The sequence below is a fragment of the Scatophagus argus genome, chromosome 9 (genome assembly GCF_020382885.2).
Source record: "Scatophagus argus isolate fScaArg1 chromosome 9, fScaArg1.pri, whole genome shotgun sequence".
Lineage (NCBI taxonomy): Eukaryota > Metazoa > Chordata > Actinopteri > Scatophagidae > Scatophagus > Scatophagus argus.
In genome coordinates this window covers 15015388-15033385 of record NC_058501.1, presented here as the reverse complement: position 1 = coordinate 15033385, position 17998 = coordinate 15015388, and the positions used below count along the sequence as shown (strand labels likewise).

The window sequence follows — 17998 nt, the reverse complement described above, 5'->3', positions numbered from 1 at the left end:
GGGCACCCCTGCCCACTGTGGCCAACAAAGTCTCACTGTTTGAGTAAGTGGATTTTATTCAAAATGAAGGATAAAAAGGCAAACAATTCCAATAAAACATATGCTGTGCAAAGGACTGCTGGACCGAGCTAAAGGCAAAGTCATGAGTTCAGTGTTGAGGTACATGGTTGCCACCTGTAATACAAATTACATTACAGTGGCATTTTACTCTTGTGTTGCTTTCCCAAAATATCTGCTGGAAGATAACACAAATCATTTGTCATGTGAGTTTTAAGAATGATCAATTTGTGCTAACCAGCGATTAAAATACTGCATTTTAATATTTAAAGAGAATAATACTAATACTGTCGGATAAAGCTGAATTTAAAATGAGCCTAATACTAATCATAGTGATTGTTACCTGAGAATAAAACCAAGTGATGCTGCTTTTGGCACAACATAAAAGTATTTAAAAAAAAAAAAAAAAAAGACAAAGGTGCAAGAACACAGTCGCCTAAGGACAAAATGTGAGACAGCGTTATGCCAAGCTTTGATTACATAATCTGACTAAACCAAAGAAGCTGCTATATTAAAAACAAGAATTCAGTGGCAGCAGTAACAGCACACAGGATGATAAAATAGTCTTTCAACCACAGGAAATGATTTACAGACTACACTGATGAAGGCTTGAATCATTTTGTGTTAAACTGATCTACGGTCAGCATTTTCAGCATACTACAGTCTGGAATAAACCTTTGAGAGGCAAAAACACTTTAACTCATCACTATCTCCTCAATGCTGCAAGGTGACATTGTAATTCTTACATCAACTTTCTATTATTTTATTTCCAAGAAAAGAAAAAAAAATCCTGATGCTTCACAAATAAACAACGACAACAAAAAACAAAAACAAAAAAAAACCAAAAGAACTGCAACACACACAATGATTAAGTTGACAGCTGGAGATCTTCTATGAAGAGCCAGAGGTCGTTTCAGCTGATCCACACATTAATACAGCATGTTCCTCGGCCTGATGGAGCTGAGCATTAATACAATTCAAAGTACATTGTATACCAGATTCTCAACTCAACGCAAACCCGATGTCCATCTGTTCACGCTGTGGGCTGTACAAACAGAACATAAACTTCAACAAAAAGCAGATCAAAACTACGTACATTTAAAAAGTTCCTGGATTGTCTGGCCCCGGTGGTGATCTGCTTTTTAAGCTCTCGATTGCCTATGAAGGAGTGATGCCCGGGCTGCTGACCTCTGTGGCAGGACTGGCCAAACACTCGCTGGACTTCAGGCTGGCCAGAGACTTGTAGCTGGCAACTGAGGTCAGGGAGCCGCACAGGCCTCGTAAAGACGGCGTTTCCTCTTTACCTGAATGATACAGTACACGTGATTCAGAGTGAAACCTTTGCTGGACAGCAGTGCTTACGTGCTGAAGGCGACGTACCTCGGTGAGGCCAGCGTGTGCCGGCCGGCCTGGTCTCCAGATTCAGCGCTTGTGATGGTTCGAGCGAAGTCTGGGAGAGGCTCATGTCTGCAGACAGCTGCTCCAGACTCTGGAAACTCTTCCTGCAAAGAGAGGAAAGGGGATCAGTAAATCAGATGAATCATCTCTGTGGTTTAAGTATTCCTAAAATAACCAGTAGTGATACAGCTAAAATACAAAGATAAATACCCAACCAAAAGAATACACCACCAGCTTGGAATCTGTAAAGCTGTAATGAAATTAAATATCTTAAGTGATCCCTCTCAGCTCTTATTTGAGCTCTCTTATTCCAACCACAGATAATCTATAGTTGATATAATTATACAATACACACACACCACTGATCTCCATCTTGCTGAGTCTGACTTCCTGTCACTTCAGAAATCAGTTAATTAATTAACAGACACTTGCAACCCTAAACAGAACCAAACTGTAAGCTCATCTACATACTCCTCCCACTGTCCCCCTGCACTCTTCCTGTACAGCAGCGTGTCCAAGGCAACAGCGTTGGCGTCCAAGGCGACAGGAGATGGCCACTGATTGGTCAGATGGGCAGTCAGCTCTTGTCTGGACCTTAAATCATTGTTCTTCAGCACTGTCCTAAAGACAACAGACAGTGTGCAGAGTTAGAAACAGTTAATTGACCAAATGAACTTGTGCGTCACTCAGCGCAAGTGAGGAAATACAATCTGCACAAATAACAGAAAAATGCTTCAGCCGGCAGCTTCTCCTTGTTTTATGTTTGCCTACCTACTTATGATTTTGAGACAGCAACTCATAAGACTATCTGTATTTAAGGAATCCTTGGTAGTTAGAGAAGTTATTGTTTAAAAAGATGATATGTCGGTTTGTGAGTAAGTTTTTAGTCACAAACGTTGCTATCGGCCTCAAAAATACAGCATCAGTCAGGCTCTACCTCTCATGTTGGAGAGCTCCCATGTCTGTCAACATTTCTTTCTTTGTGTGTTTTCTCCTTTACGTCCGATCACATTTTTACCCACTTTTTCCTCACTAAATACTCACATTGTCTGCCTCGCAGTTTCTCTGACTGTAGTCCTTGTCACAGCATTTCTCTGTCTGAGCGCCTTCATGTCACTTTGCTTTTCACTCGATTTGCATTTGAAAACATCCACTGACTCATCGCACTGGCTCGAGACCGCAGCTTCATTTCCAAAAATCATGACACAAGTCCTTTCAACAGACTTTGTAGCCAACGTGATCAGATTGAGAAGGCATTTTCTCACCGATTGGAATATACATAGCAATTAATATAAGGTCAAAAGGTTTTCTTCTTGGCTAAAAGCAGCACTCACTGCTACTGACTGAACAACACATAAATAACAAATCATCTGACTTCTCACTGGGTCCTGAATGTCAAATTCACAGCTGGAACTGCTGCAAAGTCCTCTCCACCTTATCATCAGTTACCTCACATGCACTCGTTGACAAACACACACACACACACACACACACACACACACACACACACAGCTGGTCCTGAACTCACAGTTGGTCCTGTAGTTCCAGTATGATGTACTCAAGCTGTTCTTTCTCCACTGAGTGGGAGAGCTGTGTGTCTGCTAGGCTTTGCTGAAGAGCTTTGTTATGAGACACAGCCTCCGACAGCTGGGCTTCTCGTAGACGAACCAGCTCTTCCAGGTAACCCTGAGACAAACACACACATCGCAGAAAGCACACACACATCTCTCTGTTTTTCATTTGTTTGTTCACTGAGGCCATGAGGGCACTGCTGTTTGAGTTACACTGAGAATTCTCTGTATTGGCACAAAGCAAATGAAATAACCAGAGAGGAGAGACTGTGGCAGCAGTGAACAACAGATGACGCCACAGAGGGATGAAACATCACGGATGTCGTATATGTAGTAAATAACATCGAGCTTCGTGTGTTTGCCTTCACGGCGCACATTTCCTCCTGGCATTTCAGAATTCGAGCCTTAAATTATCATGCAGATATGAAGGAAAATGTCACACTGGCATATATTATCATCCAATTTGTTTATCTCAAAATAAATACCACACACACACACACACACACACACACACACACGCTGAGGTGCTACCTTCTGCTCCAGTGCCATGTGATACTTCTGCTCAAAGCGTTTGCACTTGCTGACCAAGTTGCTCTGCTCGGTGAAGATGGAGGCAGCCGTGGCCATTTTGTCTGGGGTGCTGCTCTCGCTGCCGCTGCTTCCCATAGTCCTCATCTCCTCCTCGTCACTGCTGATGCTGTCCGTGCTGCACACAGTGAGCCAATATGTGCCTTGTATTAGTACATATCCAATATAATATTCAGCCCCCTGACCAAAGCTGTAGACTCGACATCAGCCCTCACATACGGAGCTAAAACAGCCGCTTAAAACAAATGAATGTTATTCTTAAACAAATAAAAGCAAACAAACAAAACATATAGGAATGTGTAAAAGTTAACCACCCATTCTCACAGCTGAGCCTAAGTGCTGACCCCCCCCCATACACCACACGGATGATGAACGGTGTGATGGGAGGATTTGATGACATTTACCTCTGAGTGAACTTCAGGTAAGGTGTGTAGTCGATCACGGCTGGGCAGCTGCCGTCCACACCCTCTCCTTTCAGACAGAAGCTAAACAACAAAAAAAAAACATACCAGATTTACAGCTGCGCCAAACACAAAATTGTTTTTAATAAAAAATGTATTATTTATAATACCCTGCATTAAACCTAAATTTGTTCCAGTTCAATGAGGATAAAAATGTTTTTGCAGAAACAGAAGTGCTGATTCTCCTTGATGGGTAATTTTGAAAACACTTTTATTACACATCCCACTAAATGTTGTTATTTATTCATCACTGAGGATCCCTGTTCCTTTTTCCGCTAATGCAGTTTCCTTGTGTTCAGTATGCAATTTATAACTTTCTCCCTTGCACCTGCACATGGTGCACCGTATTGCTTTATAAAATGACACAAGTGGGGATTGCTGGTCTGCTGCACTGCACTTTACTAAAGTTAGTGCCTGAGTTGTGAAGTACTGCATAATTATGTTACATGGCAAAAGCAAAAATCTAAAAAATCTAAAAATATATTTTTTTAGACAAACAAAAAAAACAGCCAGTCTGATCCTGAACACTGTCAGCTTCACAAAAGTGTCACTTACTGAGATTTTGAGGCTTTTGTCCTGCAATGGATTTCTGATATTTTGTAAAAGACCTTTACATTCTGTAGCATTTCATCTATAACATATTACTCACTTCAGTTAAATTAAGGAGCTTTCAATTGCATCTGCACAACTGTAGAGTCACAGGATGTTCAGTACCTGAAATCGATGGTGTTGAGGCCGATGAGTGTGTCTGCCAACAGCCCCGCCTCCTCTCCCAGCATGATCGCTCCGTCATCGTAAAACCTCCTACAGTCACACACACATGTGCACTCATTATTATTAATTCAACTCTCACTTATCCAGATCTAGTCTACTGACTGGTGAATAACGAAAAAGTGGTGCAAACCGGAACATGTGATAAATGACCGTTTGTGGTCAAATGTAAAAACACGTAAACTGCACAGCAGCATGTTTATTCTGCAGAGAGAAACCCTTCCTACCTACATAAAAGCATCAGTTTTACTGGGTTGAAGTGGAAACTGCATGTATGAAGTCAGTATATGAGCACCACATTAAGACCTGGTTGTTTTGATGTCCCTCAGTGCAGATGAGATGTATTCGGATAATCTTTTCTCCATCAGGACCACTCTGATCCAAGCCCTGCCCTGCAGAGAGGGAAGACAGTAACACTGAGCTGTTAGTGGAAGCTTCCATCACAGCCGGCAGCACAGGATACAAGATGACAAGATGCAAACTGCTCAGTGAAGCTGCACTTGGGGACAGCGGTGCTTTGAACTCACACTGTTAATGCTAAATAACCATTTTAGTACAGCGTGTTAGCATGCTAACACTTGCCAATTAGCACAGAACATAAGTGATGCAGCTGAGGCTGATGGGAATGTCATGAGGTTTGCAGGTGTCACGCACAAAAGTAGTGGACAAATAAAACTTTTGACATGGTAATGACACTCGATGGACCGGATTTATTAGAATTCATCCTGAGGTGGATGAAAAGGTGTGTGTCAAATTGGCAATTCATCCAACATTTTTTCGATGACATTTTCTTCAAAACATTCAGATCCACAGCTAAAAATGAGCTGCTGACTGGTGATAAAGCAGATGGCAAATGGCTGCTAATGACCTGCCATTTACAAACCACGTAAAACAAGAAAAAAAAGTTTCCTGTATTTTTAATGTTTTACTTTAATTTAAAGTCATTTGAATGCACTGCAGGTCTCATGACTGAAAATCTTGCTAAATGTGTTGACAATCCAACTGCATAATTTCATTTTTTTAATTCTCCATTTTATATATTTTTTTTAATATTCATATATGCTCCTGTTTTTGTTGTTGTTTTTTGTTTTTAGTTGTGTGATTACTTTACTGTATCTTTATTCACCTTTGTTGTCCTTGATTTTAGCTGTACGGCTGTGCCTGTAAACTGTCCTGTGTGTGTAATTCAGATCAACAAAAAACAAAGTCAAAATCCTTTTACACATCATCAAAGCTGATTCCGATTCTGTTTGAAATGCAAAACTGCTTTTGTTTTTTGATTCCTGAAAAGAGTTCAAAGAGAGCGAGCACTGTTCTCACCTACAGCCTGACTGCAGAACAATATCAGCTCCAGTTGTTTGCTCACTTTGCTCACTCAGGTTTTATTCACATGTGACTTCTTAACATTTTTTTTGACTGTGCTCACTTTGTTCTTTTGTTATGCAGTATTGCAATAATGCAAAGTAAGCTAAAATCACAAGTGCCTGATTGTGCATTATGTGTGTGCAGAGCAGCATACACCTCAAAGTAGAAGATACTGCATATGTAAAACTTATACTGCTTATACTTTTTCTAAAATTTTCTTAATGTTAGTCATGTTTGTATTTGATTTTCTGATATTCTGAAGACTCAAGTTATTTTCTCCACTGCGGCCCGATTAAATCCAAGGACATTCTTATTCTCACTTTAGCTCTCGACGATCGCACATTCTCCATGCTCTCGATGCTTCGGATGCAGCTATGAGGGACTTTACTGCAAGCAGCTTTTATGTAATCCCAGAAACTCCGAGGACTCTCGTAGCCAAACCAAGTTGTCTGACCTGAGGGGGAAAGAGGAGGAAACGAGTTTTTAGTGGATTTTGTATTTATTTATGTATCTACATGTGTTCATTTGAATGAGAAGAGGGTTGTTTACGTTTTTACCTTTGAGTCGATGACTGAGGATGTTCTCCACGATGGAAACGAAGTTAACAAACTCTGGAGATGAGTCATCTATTGTGTCAGAACAGGATCGGTCCAGCAGAGTCTTCACTGAAAACCTGAACAGAGGATGATGCACACGCTGGTATAAATAAACATCAGCTATTAGACCTGTAGCTTAAAGCTGAAATTCACCAGTTTCACACATAGAGAAAGTAGTAAAGAGACTATAAATTTGAAACTGCTCCAAAGAAGCTAGAGATTCAAATTCCTTCAAGGTGGACACCCAAGATTAGTGTCACCAATTCAGTATCTGAACAAATGTGAAACAGGAACACAGCCCCCCCCCCCTTCTCTTCCTGGGTTATAGTGTTGAATACAGGTGACCTTGGACTATCAAAATCTGATCAGTTCACGCTTGGGTCCAAGTGGACATTTGTGCTAAATTTGAAGAAATTCCCTCACATAGCATGATAATGAGATGGCCTGAAGGGCAACCTGCAGAAATAAAGTCTCCAGCCACGGCTATCAACATCGCAAAGGCATAATAAAAATACTACATGCAGCTTTAAGCATTTAATAGTTTCATTATGTAGCATTTTTAGAGCTTAACACATGCTAAACAGATAGGATCTCCGAGCCTCTGTTTTTAACCTTTGGTTTAAAGTATCCCTTTAAAGGTAAGAGTGACCGATGGTCATTTTTAAACACTCACGTCTAAGTATCCGCAGTGATAAACTACTTTCTTAGTTGCTGTTTGATTGCTGATTGGCTGATGTCGACACACTCACACTGGTAACGCACACTTTACCGAATACACATAAGAAAAAGACAAATAAAAAGAAAACGTGAAAACAAACCATTGAAGATTATTTCAGTTCTCGCAACATTTTTGTCATTACATGTGATGAAAACTAAAAGAGTACTTAAGTCAGTGAAGCTTTGATAAATCTGCTGTGATAAAAGCAGTCCTAATGTGCTGCCCCCCCATGACAGTCATGTGCACCGACCGACTCCGCTTAACCTGATTTCAACTAATTAGACAGGAAGGAGAGTTAATGGACAAGGCTGCCGTGCGTCTCAGTGTGTGTGCGTGTGTGTGTGTGTGTGTGTGTGTGTGTGTGTTCGGATTCTGCCAAATTGTGTACAGCCCGTTACGTCAGCTAAATAATCTGTCATCATATCTGTCTATCTCGTTGCTGAGCAGCACAGTGACCACAGAGTGTGTGCTTCATGCGAAAGAGCAAAAACTGATAGATTTCAGTTTATTTCCATGAATGAGGGCAGGGTTTTTATCCACATATCATGTACATTTGCTGTCAGACTCTGTGAAAAACAGCCTGCCATTTAGACAGACCTAATTTCTCCTCTGCGTGGAGCATGTTGCACTTATCTTCTCAGTTCTTTCACCATTCATGCAGTAAAAAGCACCTGGACTCGATGTGAAAGCCTAAAATCCTGATATTACACTTGCAATGCTCTGCAGTAGATAATTATATCACTGTGAAAATGGTTTTAGCATAGTTAAATTTGTTCATCCAGCACATTTGAATGTTAGAGAATCTGCTTTATGGAGAAATTTAAAATAGTTGACATAATTCAAACAAAAGTAAATAGTTAAATAACTTGAACACAACTGATACAATCAGAAGAATGTTGCCATAATTTTAATAACAGAGGGGACACAACAGCAGTCATATAAAGGCAGGTTTTTAGCCATGATTTAAATGATGGGTCAAACCGACTGATCTGGCCTGATTATAGCCATCCTTTTAGGGTCAGACGGACTGATATTTCAAAACTCTTTAAAACCCTCAACACATCCACAGCACTGTGCACAAAGGCAGCTTTTTGAACTGCATTCAAATGTAACTCCTGAGGTTTGTGTTTTCGACAGTCACCGAAATCAGCTTTTCTCCCTTTAAAAAAAAATACGGCACTTGAGCTGATTTCTCCATTTTAATCTCATGCTCATGAGTGAGAGACATTACAAACCCCCCTCTGTGACGTGACAACTCTTGAACACGAAAATGTACATCTTATACCACGCAACAAACGGTTATTCCCCCCAATGTGGGACACAGGACACCACTTGAAGGCACCATTATTTTGGCTGCTCAGACAGGCCTTTTTCACAGAAGACATTTTGACATGTGGCCATCAGAAAAGCACAGGTGTGAATAAAATGAATAATGGCTGAATCCCATTTAGGCTTACTGGGACACTTGAACAGAACGCAGCCATTGCTAATGTCATGCTTTTCCTGCTGTGACAAGTCAAGATGTCTGCTGTAGAAAATGAAACACTTCTCACAAACCTACAGCGCATCTACAAAATCAGTGGTTAAACAGAGTCTCCAGCTTCCCTCCCTGATTTCAGCCCAGAAGACTTAAAGAGACAAGGATGATCGGCGACATTTCGCACCGCTTCAGAGCAACATGTGACCTGCACGTCTGCAGGAATAACAGCTATGATTATTGACTATTTTCATTTCTTCAGATCAATCACATTCACAAAATAAAGTCAAACATTTCTACAGTTCACTGTAGAAATCAAATCTTACAATGAGGATGACTTTTGTGCTGTTGTATTAATTATATTCATGACAGACTGTACAAAAGGTAGAAGTACAAAAACAAAGTGATTTTGATGTTTTAAGTGCTGGTTAGTGCAAACATGGAGTCCAAACACTGAAACCAGTAAGGCTCATGAAGCTGGTGTCTTCAACTGCTCCATGTTTGACGCCAACTACAAAATGACTTTTCTTTTTACTCCTCCTGAATCACATCTACACAAAGACAGACAGTAAATCTAATCTATCAAGTTACTGGTATCTCTCCATGACCCCAGCCAAAACAGAAAAGAGAGTCCATAGCAGACATGAGATTTAAAAACACAACTGGCATCTTTTCAACGGCAGGAGTGTGGCTGCGTTCAAGATGACTGCAGCAGCTACATTGGAGCCTGTTTCCAGCACTTTTCTGAAAGCTCAGACCCTCTTAACAAGTTAACCCCAACTCTCTCAAGATACCAAATACTGTACATCAAGTTGAATTTGGAAGGGGGGATGTGCATAAAATAATCCACAAGATGGCCAGACATTTCCCTCAGACCAATACAGACTAAGAAGATCACTAGGGCTGCTGATTGTCTTTCTTGATTGATCATTTGGTCTACAAAATGTTAGGGGAAAAAATGTATAAAATAACAAGTAAAATTCCCCAACCTAACATCCAAATTTGCTTTGTCCTATCAAGTTATTTAGTACCATATACTGCATATATAACACAAAACGTTCATTTTTCATATTAGTGAAAATGAAACCAGTGGACACTATATATGTATTTTTTGCCTAAAAATTACTAAAATGACCAGTTAACAAAATGAATGATTTCTTTCTGTCAGCTGACTTGTTCAGTCATTTTAGCTCCGTGTGATACTGTCTCACAGATGTTTCCGACAACCTTAAAGCTAGCAAAGAGGAGAATACATTCAAGAAGTTGATTTCCTCTATCTTTCTTTAACTCAAGCACTACGCCCTCTTCTCTTCATTCATTTTGCCAGTTTGCCATCACTTGTCTGACTCTTTTCCCTCCTCCGCATGTTCCAGTCAGAAAGCTGATGGCTGCTGTGGAGGCAGAAACGGGTGGGGAAAGGCCCGGGCTGGTCAGCGAGGAGCACTTTTGTCTTAACCGTTTCAAATGTAAAGGAGGAGGGCACACCAGAAGAGTGAGAATAATATTTTGTTTTATAAGCCTCTAGACTTAACCACAGTAAGGCTGAGCAGACACCAGTTGGAGCAGGTGCCTTACCGTCCATTCAATATCAAGTCAAGAACCAGACCTCCGTATCGCCCTTCTTCTGTAACCCACTTTTACCCTCCGGTCTCAAACGCACCACAGGGACTGTTAGTTAACTGACGTCTGCCAGCGACACAAAGAGGACCACAAATCAATAATCAGAGCAGAGTGCTTTTCACCTCCTCTGACAGAGGGGGAGGAGGAGGAGGAGGAGAAGAAGAAGAAGAAGGCGAGATGTGTGCGCGCCCCTCAGCATCAGTCTGTGCTGCTGCGAGCCTCCATATTTATCACTCAGCCTTTCATTAATAAATGCGGTGCGGGATGAATTGAGGACAAGGTCGCCTTCTCGGTGCTGTTTTAGGGAACGTTTGACTGCAGCTCTAAATGTCTTCAAATCTGTGTCTGACGCAAAAAAAGTGTATAGTGGAGAGACTGGGAGATTAAACAAGGCTGTCTCATAATTCCGTGAACCCCAAAACGGCGCATTGTAGCCACAAATTGTAGCCAATTGTTTTCGTTTTGTTACAAATCACATCTTTTTTTGTTTCCTCAAGGGGGTGGGGCTGTGATGGAGGAATTTGGACTTGCAGCCTCAGTCTTAGAAAAGTTTTGGCTTTAATCCTACACTGAACTGATTACAAGGGTAATAACAACCGAAATGTGATTGGATGTTAAAGGTTAGGGTTTCTGCCAGTGGGCGTGAACGTGTATTGTGTGCGTGAGTGTGTGTTTGAGTGAATGAATGCGATGATTATAATATGCAAAATTTGCCTGATATCCTTAATTTAAAAACAGTATTAGGCACAAAATGCACTTTCTTCTGTAGGCTATGAACACTGACTCATATCTGAGTATGGTATGCACTAAACAAACGCGTGCCAGTCAACAAATGCGCTGTCAGCAGCAGACGCTGTTTCATCCTTGCTGTCATTAAAAGAAAGAACAGCGCGAGGAACCCCCACCTGCACACCATGAGCAGGTTCCTCCTCTCCACCGCGGCGCTCCTTCCTGCTCCCCGCTTACGGATGAGGTGCATCCCCACGCCGAGCGACGCCATCCCCGGCCCGTGTCTGAGGCTGCGGCCGGAGTCCCCGCTCGGTTCCCTGTGCATCAGGGCAGGACCAGCTGACTCCAGTTACCTCAGAGGAACACACGCTGCTCGGCCGAAGGAAGGAGGAGTCCAACACAAACCTGTGTCAAGTCAAATGTTTTCAAACTTCCGATAGCAACATTCAAAATAAAAGCCGCCGACTCCATTCAGAACATACTGTTATAGACCATATAGACAAAAGTATCCAGACAGACCTCTTTATGGTGCTGTTTTCAAGGGGGTTTACTTGGGATGAAGGGGAATCTTAATGCTTCAGCACACAAAGACATTATGGACGATGCTATGCTTCTGACTTTGTGACTGCAGTTTGATTGTGCTTCAGTGCACAAAGCAACATCCATACAAATCCGGTTGGATGAGTTTGGTGTGGCAGATCTTGACTGGCCCACACAGAGTCCTGACCTCAACCCCATCCATGGGATGACCTGGAACAGAGGCTATGAGCCAGGCCTTTTCATCCAACATCAGTGCCTGATCTCACAAATGCTCTGCTGCATGAATGGGCAAAAAGTCCCACAGAAACTCTCCAAAATCTCGTGGAAAGTCTTCCCAGAAAAGTAGAAGTTGATTTAGCTTCAAAGCTGTCTATGCATTTAGAATCCAATGTCATTTAAGTGCCTGTTTGTGTAATGGTCAGGTGTCCTAATACATTTGTCTATATACTGTATGTTATTGTTTATTTTTTTCTGCATTAAATTCAATTCTAAAGTATCAGATTTGCATTTTTAAGTAAATATTCAGCAAACACTATACTGGACAATATAGTGTGACAAAATGTAGTAGTAATGTAAAAGAAATAAGAAGTAAATAATAACAAAATTACAATTAAAACTCAAAAAATCAAAACTCAAACTGCATTTTTTGGTTGTCTGATCCATTGCTAGTAGATATCATTAATATCCTAATACTGTTTGGTGCTACACTGTGGTGTACACAGCTAATATCTAATACTGCATTAACATTTTGTTATTTACTTTAAATTTAGGGGTCTAAGTAACATGGAATATTGATTTCTTTATTTAAGGCTAATTCAGCACATTTCTATTTCATACTCTCTTGCAATGTGAAAAACACAGGATTTACTCCAGCAAAGGATAAGTATGTAAAAGAAGTAGAGAAAGCAATATTTAGCAGTTATCTGAATGAAAAATACATCAGAAAATAGCAAATAGTAGATTTAAACCTATTATTTAATATAAAGCTAAGCCTATTTGCTCTCCCTGTTTCGTGCTTATGTTCCATTAAAGAATTACTGTCATTTAAATGTTAAATGTCTGCTTTTGTCTTACTTGCTTTACTTTTATTCTGAAGGTTAACGGGCTCAACCGGCAGTTTGATGCTGTAAGTCAGAGATGTTACCGAGGATCCTGACAGAAAAGCGAGTTCATTTCAGCCATCAGATTATTACTGTGAAGAGTTACTCAGAGATGTCAGTGGCTGCCTGTCATCCGTACGCAGAATATGACCTCCTGTGTGAAAGGCTGTTTCAAACTTGCCTGTTCTAATTTTGCCATCTGACTGATTCATCAAAAAATAAATGAAAAGATTAATTATCTCTTCATCACATCCGAGAGCGAGTGTTTGCAAGAAGTCCATGTTAAAGGCCCAACTAGTGGGGTTTCTCTGGTCATTTGACTTTCAGTTGATGTTTTTCACGTATGCTTTTGTTTACACTGACTGGGCTTTCAACTGCCTCAAAATTCAGTTAAGTCATCTTGACGGTTTAGAGCGCCACCCAGTGGCTCCGGAGAAAGCAACCCATTCACGCTGGGTTCCCATCAACATTTTAGTGACACACCGTGACCTCCTTCACTTGTATCTCCTCGTCGCTCCACCAGAGGGAGCAGTCAGTGCGACATTCTGCCTTGTAATGCATGCATTCACAGTATCATCTGGGGCCATTTGAGTGACTTAAAGAGAGTGAGGGAGTTAGTAACATCACAGGGTCATCGGTTAAACTCTGCGGTAACTGTTTGAAATACTGGATTGCCAACTGGATAAACAAAAGTCAAAAGTCCCAAACTCAACTGAACTTTGAGAATACAAATACAATTAATCACAAAATTGTGACAAAACCCGTAGGTCCCACATTATTAGTTAATTTTGCTGCCCAGTATTACAGTGTAGGTGAAGGTGTGTCAGTGAGGTCACCAAATGTGTTGATGCCCGCTAAGTTTCTGAGACTGAAGTTTCTAGAATTGTTGTTATATCTGATGGTGGAAGAAATAATTTTATTCTTTATTTATTTTTACTTTAAGTAAAAACACAAGAAACAATTTAAAAATAAAACCGGTAAAAGCAGTAAAAAATCCCACAAACCGTACATAAGTATTACAATCAAAATGTAGCATACTTAAAGTATCCAAAGCAACAGTACTCATTTTTGGGCCCAGTTACTGATAAGTTATCATCTGAATATTAACAGTAGCTGAAAGATTCCCAAGCTGTGGGTTGGGCCACCCCCTAAGGGTTTTCCATAAGAAAAACATGCTGTACTGGGAGAAAAATAAAGACAAGAAAGAAAATATTAATAATATTTAACAATAAAGAGGAAATGTCTCATTACTGGAAGGTCTAACATCTTAAAAGGTGACAAAGCACTACAACCATACGCTGCTTTTATGTGAGGGCTTACGAGCCAAAAAGATTGGCAGTCTTTTGGTTTAATCATCTTGCTCCTCTATTCAGCTTCTAAACGTGGGATAAAAAATATACACTTTTCCAATACAGCACCATCACAAATAACACCTTTAAAATACAAAAATATCTCTATTTCAAACTTTACTTGTTTATGAGTCAAACCAAACTGCAGCTTCTCATATTCGTGTGTTCTGACTAATCTGCTGTACGTGCTTTTAGCTTCAGAGCCTTGCACTTTACAGGAGAAGTGAACGAAACCACCGACAAACCACTGAAGCTACATTTCCACGTGGTGTGAAAACCAGTCCACAGGGTTCAAACCACGTTTTACAGGAAATACGTGACACAGTTTTAAATGTGATGATCCTTATGTAGTTACTTATGATGACAGCTATGAGAAAAATGATCTCCTGTGTAGTACATACTGTGTAATTCTAAATATTACTATACACACTATATACACTAAATGCTTTATACGAAGATATGAGAGAACAAACAAAATATGCCTTGTAATGCATGATGACATACAGAGTGAAGTCTGATTTTATGGCGCTTCTGTCAAGGATCAACAAGGCACACAGAGTCAATGAGCTCAGGAGCTCTGAGTAAGACTCTTAAGACCTTTTAATGTTTACAAATCGACCTCGACTTTAATCACTCATTCACTGATGTCTCCTGTGTGGATGGAGCTGGAGGTGTTGACTGTGGACAGCTTGTCTTACTGTACCCTTTGTCCACACTGAGGTAACACTATGACTTTTTATAATACAGTAATTTGATAGTTTGATGCCACACACACACACACACACACACACACACGCGCGCGCTTCAGACTCAGTAGTCATGTCAGCTGTTAAATAACACATTCTCTTTTAGTCTTTCATATTCTGTTCTATCTGTCTTTTTCATCTCTCTATTTCTTCTCCATTCTCCTTTCAGGCAGAGTAAGTGGAGATTCCTTGTGAGATTTATTTGTTATTTTTGACATCTGGAGTTCATCAAAATAGAAATCCGTTATAATGGTTTGGTTGTTTGCTCTTCACAACAAGTATGAACAAAAAATGATAATACAAAATGACAGAGGATAAAGTTTGTGTTTGATAAAATCTTGCAAATGGACATGATTTATATAAATCTTTATACATTTATACCCAGATATTTTGTCTTGCAATTTATTAAATTACTTCATGATACAGTCAATAATATACTGTAGGAGATTACTGAAGAGGCATCAAGTGAAGTATTAGTTTATTTCTTACCACTGTCCTCACTCCCATCCTCATCACTGGCACTGATTGAGAGGAATAAAATGAATTTTAGAAGAAAAAAAGGCAACAAAAACAACAAACACATTAATTATAAGGCAAAAGTATTCAGATGCTTCTCTTAATTAAAAGTACCAATACATTAATGTAAAAATTCTCCATTCCAAGTAAAAGTTCTTCATTCAGATTCCAACTTAAGTGCAAGTACAGAAAGTATTATCAGCTGGATGTACTGTTAGCTCATCTATCCATCCATTTACTATACTGCTTATCTGTGAAAGGTCATGGGAGGGCTGGAGCCTATCCCAGATGACAGTAGGTGAGATGTCGGGGACAACTGGGACTGACGGCCAGTCAATTACAGGGCCGACACACAAAGACAGACAATCACACATGTTCACATGTAGGGGAAATGTAGAGCAGCCAATTAACTCAGTGTGCATGTTTTTGGGACTGTGGGACGAGGCTGGAGGACCCGGAGAAAACCCACACAGGCACAGGGAGAACATGCAAACTCCTCACAGAAGGAGCCAGACTCGATATATATTCTTGATACTGATACTGGATCAATACATTAATAGCATTTGCTCTTGTAGTTGGATGAGGTGGAGCTATTTTTAACTCCTTTTTATTGGGTCCTCAGCCAGAATGTGCCTTTTTGAAACGGATCACAAGTCTGAGAGGTTTGGAACAACTGGTTTAATCTTTAATCATGTACTGTATTTTACAAGCTATCATACACTATACAGACAAAAGTATTGGGACACCTGACCAATACGCCAACCGGGACATCGATGACATCACATTCTCAATCCACAAACAGCTTTGCAGCTACAACAGCCTTTAGGAAGGCTTTCTACAAGATTTTGGAGTGTTCCTGTGGGAAGTTTTGCCCATTCATGCAGCAGAGCAATGGTGAGGTCAGGCACTGATGTTGGACCAAAAGGCCTGGCTCACAGTCTCTGTCCCAGTTCATCCCAGAGGTGTTGGATGGGGTTGAGGTCAGGGCTCTGTGTGGGCCAGTTAAAAATCCAATATTTTGTAACCATTTCTGAACCTTTACCAAGATCATGTACGCACACACACACATACACAAGCGCAATCACACCTTAGTGCACAATGTTACAAACATGTAGGCGAAATTTAGCCGAAAATACGTACCTGTCCAACAGAGCTTTTATGATGATATCCTGCTACCATGACAGATTGGCTGACACAGTCGTCAAACCTATGCCACATATGAATTCAAGACTATTATTTTTCATGGAAGGTGCTAGATGATTTTAGTTCTCCTTGGAAGCAGTGTCATTTGTGTAAAATTGCATGTGTAAACAAAGCTAACTATCTAACCACGTAATCTAGACACAGGCCTCAGTGATTCTTCATTAGAATATAAATGCAGTTCATCGGAAAACGCATTGGGGCACTTTGACTACAGTTGTCCTCTCCGCTGTACTCACTGATTTGATAACATTAAAGAAATGAACAGAAACTGCAATTTTTATGCAACCTTAAAAAGATCCTCAAGCTTAAATAAACAATGAGTGGTTATTATTAAAGATGGTTACTCAGTTTCTCTACTTTTAGCTTGTTTATAATATGGGATCTGAACTTTCTCTGGGTGAAATTACAAAAAGCACCTTAACATACATTATTTTTGTCATACATAGCCATATGTTAATATTAAACCAAGTGTTAAAAGGTACCACAACACAGCGAATGAAACTGACTCTGTTTAAACATCTTCGGGTGGAGAACCCCAGGGCTCCCTAAGATTGTCACACCCACCTCTGCAAAGCTTCCTACACCCATGCCTCCAGCAGTCAAACAGACAGAGTTGAAAGTTTCCAATTCATGCAGTAGAGCATTTGTGAGTTCAGACACTGATGTTGGATGAAAAGGCCTGGCTGGCAATCTCCCTTCAAGTTCATCCCAAAGGTGTTGGATGGGGTTGAGGTCAGGGCTCTGTGCGGGACAGTCAAGTTCTTCCACACCAAACTCATCCAACCAGGTCTTTAGGAGCTTTGCTTTGTGCACTGTGGCACAGTCATGCTGGAGTAGAAAAGGGCCTTCAATAAACTGCTGCCACAAAGTTGGAAGCATAGCATTGTCCAAAATGTCTTGGTATGCTGAAGCATTAAGATTTCTCTTCACCGAAAGTTAAGGATTGAATTACATTGAATAACAGCCTCATCCCAGTACTTAAGTAGCTTAATCTAAAAAGTAACTGCAGCTCTCATTTAACAAATGAAAAAGTACAGTAGATCCTGGACTCAAGAAAAGTACAAGTTCTGACTGTAATGACTAAATGCACTGTCCCTCACTGTATCTTCAGTGAGGCTTAAGTCAGGACAATAGAATGACAGTGGAGTGTCATTGATCTACATCTTCTCAGTCCTCAAGCTTTAAAAGCCAAC

At 40.4% G+C, this 17998-nt stretch overlaps 1 protein-coding gene across 2 annotated transcripts; it reads right to left on the bottom strand.

Moving 5' to 3' along the window:
* Positions 1 to 38: 38 nt before the first annotated feature.
* Positions 39 to 11756, bottom strand: rundc3b (RUN domain containing 3b). 2 transcript variants are annotated; one of them, XM_046400013.1, is made up of 11 exons: positions 11528 to 11749; positions 6769 to 6884; positions 6532 to 6665; positions 5153 to 5238; positions 4790 to 4879; positions 4019 to 4099; positions 3558 to 3732; positions 2984 to 3141; positions 1927 to 2076; positions 1438 to 1559; positions 39 to 1361 (listed from the first exon to the last, which is right to left on the bottom strand). In XM_046400013.1, the coding sequence occupies exons 1-11, from the start codon at positions 11674 to 11676 to the stop codon at positions 1216 to 1218; spliced, it is 1407 nt and encodes a 468-aa protein (XP_046255969.1). In that variant the 5' UTR covers positions 11677 to 11749; the 3' UTR covers positions 39 to 1215. The 2 variants fall into 2 exon arrangements, 1 of the variants encoding a protein (XP_046255969.1); XR_006844355.1 differs by lacking the exon at positions 39 to 1361 and having other exon boundaries at positions 1815 to 2076; positions 11528 to 11756.
* Between the last annotated feature and the right edge of the window lie 6242 nt (positions 11757 to 17998).

What these genes read in the sequence shown, in the direction of transcription:
- rundc3b (XM_046400013.1), bottom strand. Translation starts at nt 11,676, where the DNA reads ATGCACAGGGAACCGAGCGGGGACTCCGGCCGCAGCCTCAGACACGGG. An exon ending in TGCGATCGTCGAGAGCTAAA is followed by an intron (nt 5,239 to 6,531) that starts GTGAGAATAAGA and finishes CCCTCTCTGCAG; the next exon opens with GGCAGGGCTTGGATCAGAGT. An exon ending in CACACGCTGGCCTCACCGAG is followed by an intron (nt 1,362 to 1,437) that starts GTACGTCGCCTT and finishes TGTATCATTCAG; the next exon opens with GTAAAGAGGAAACGCCGTCT.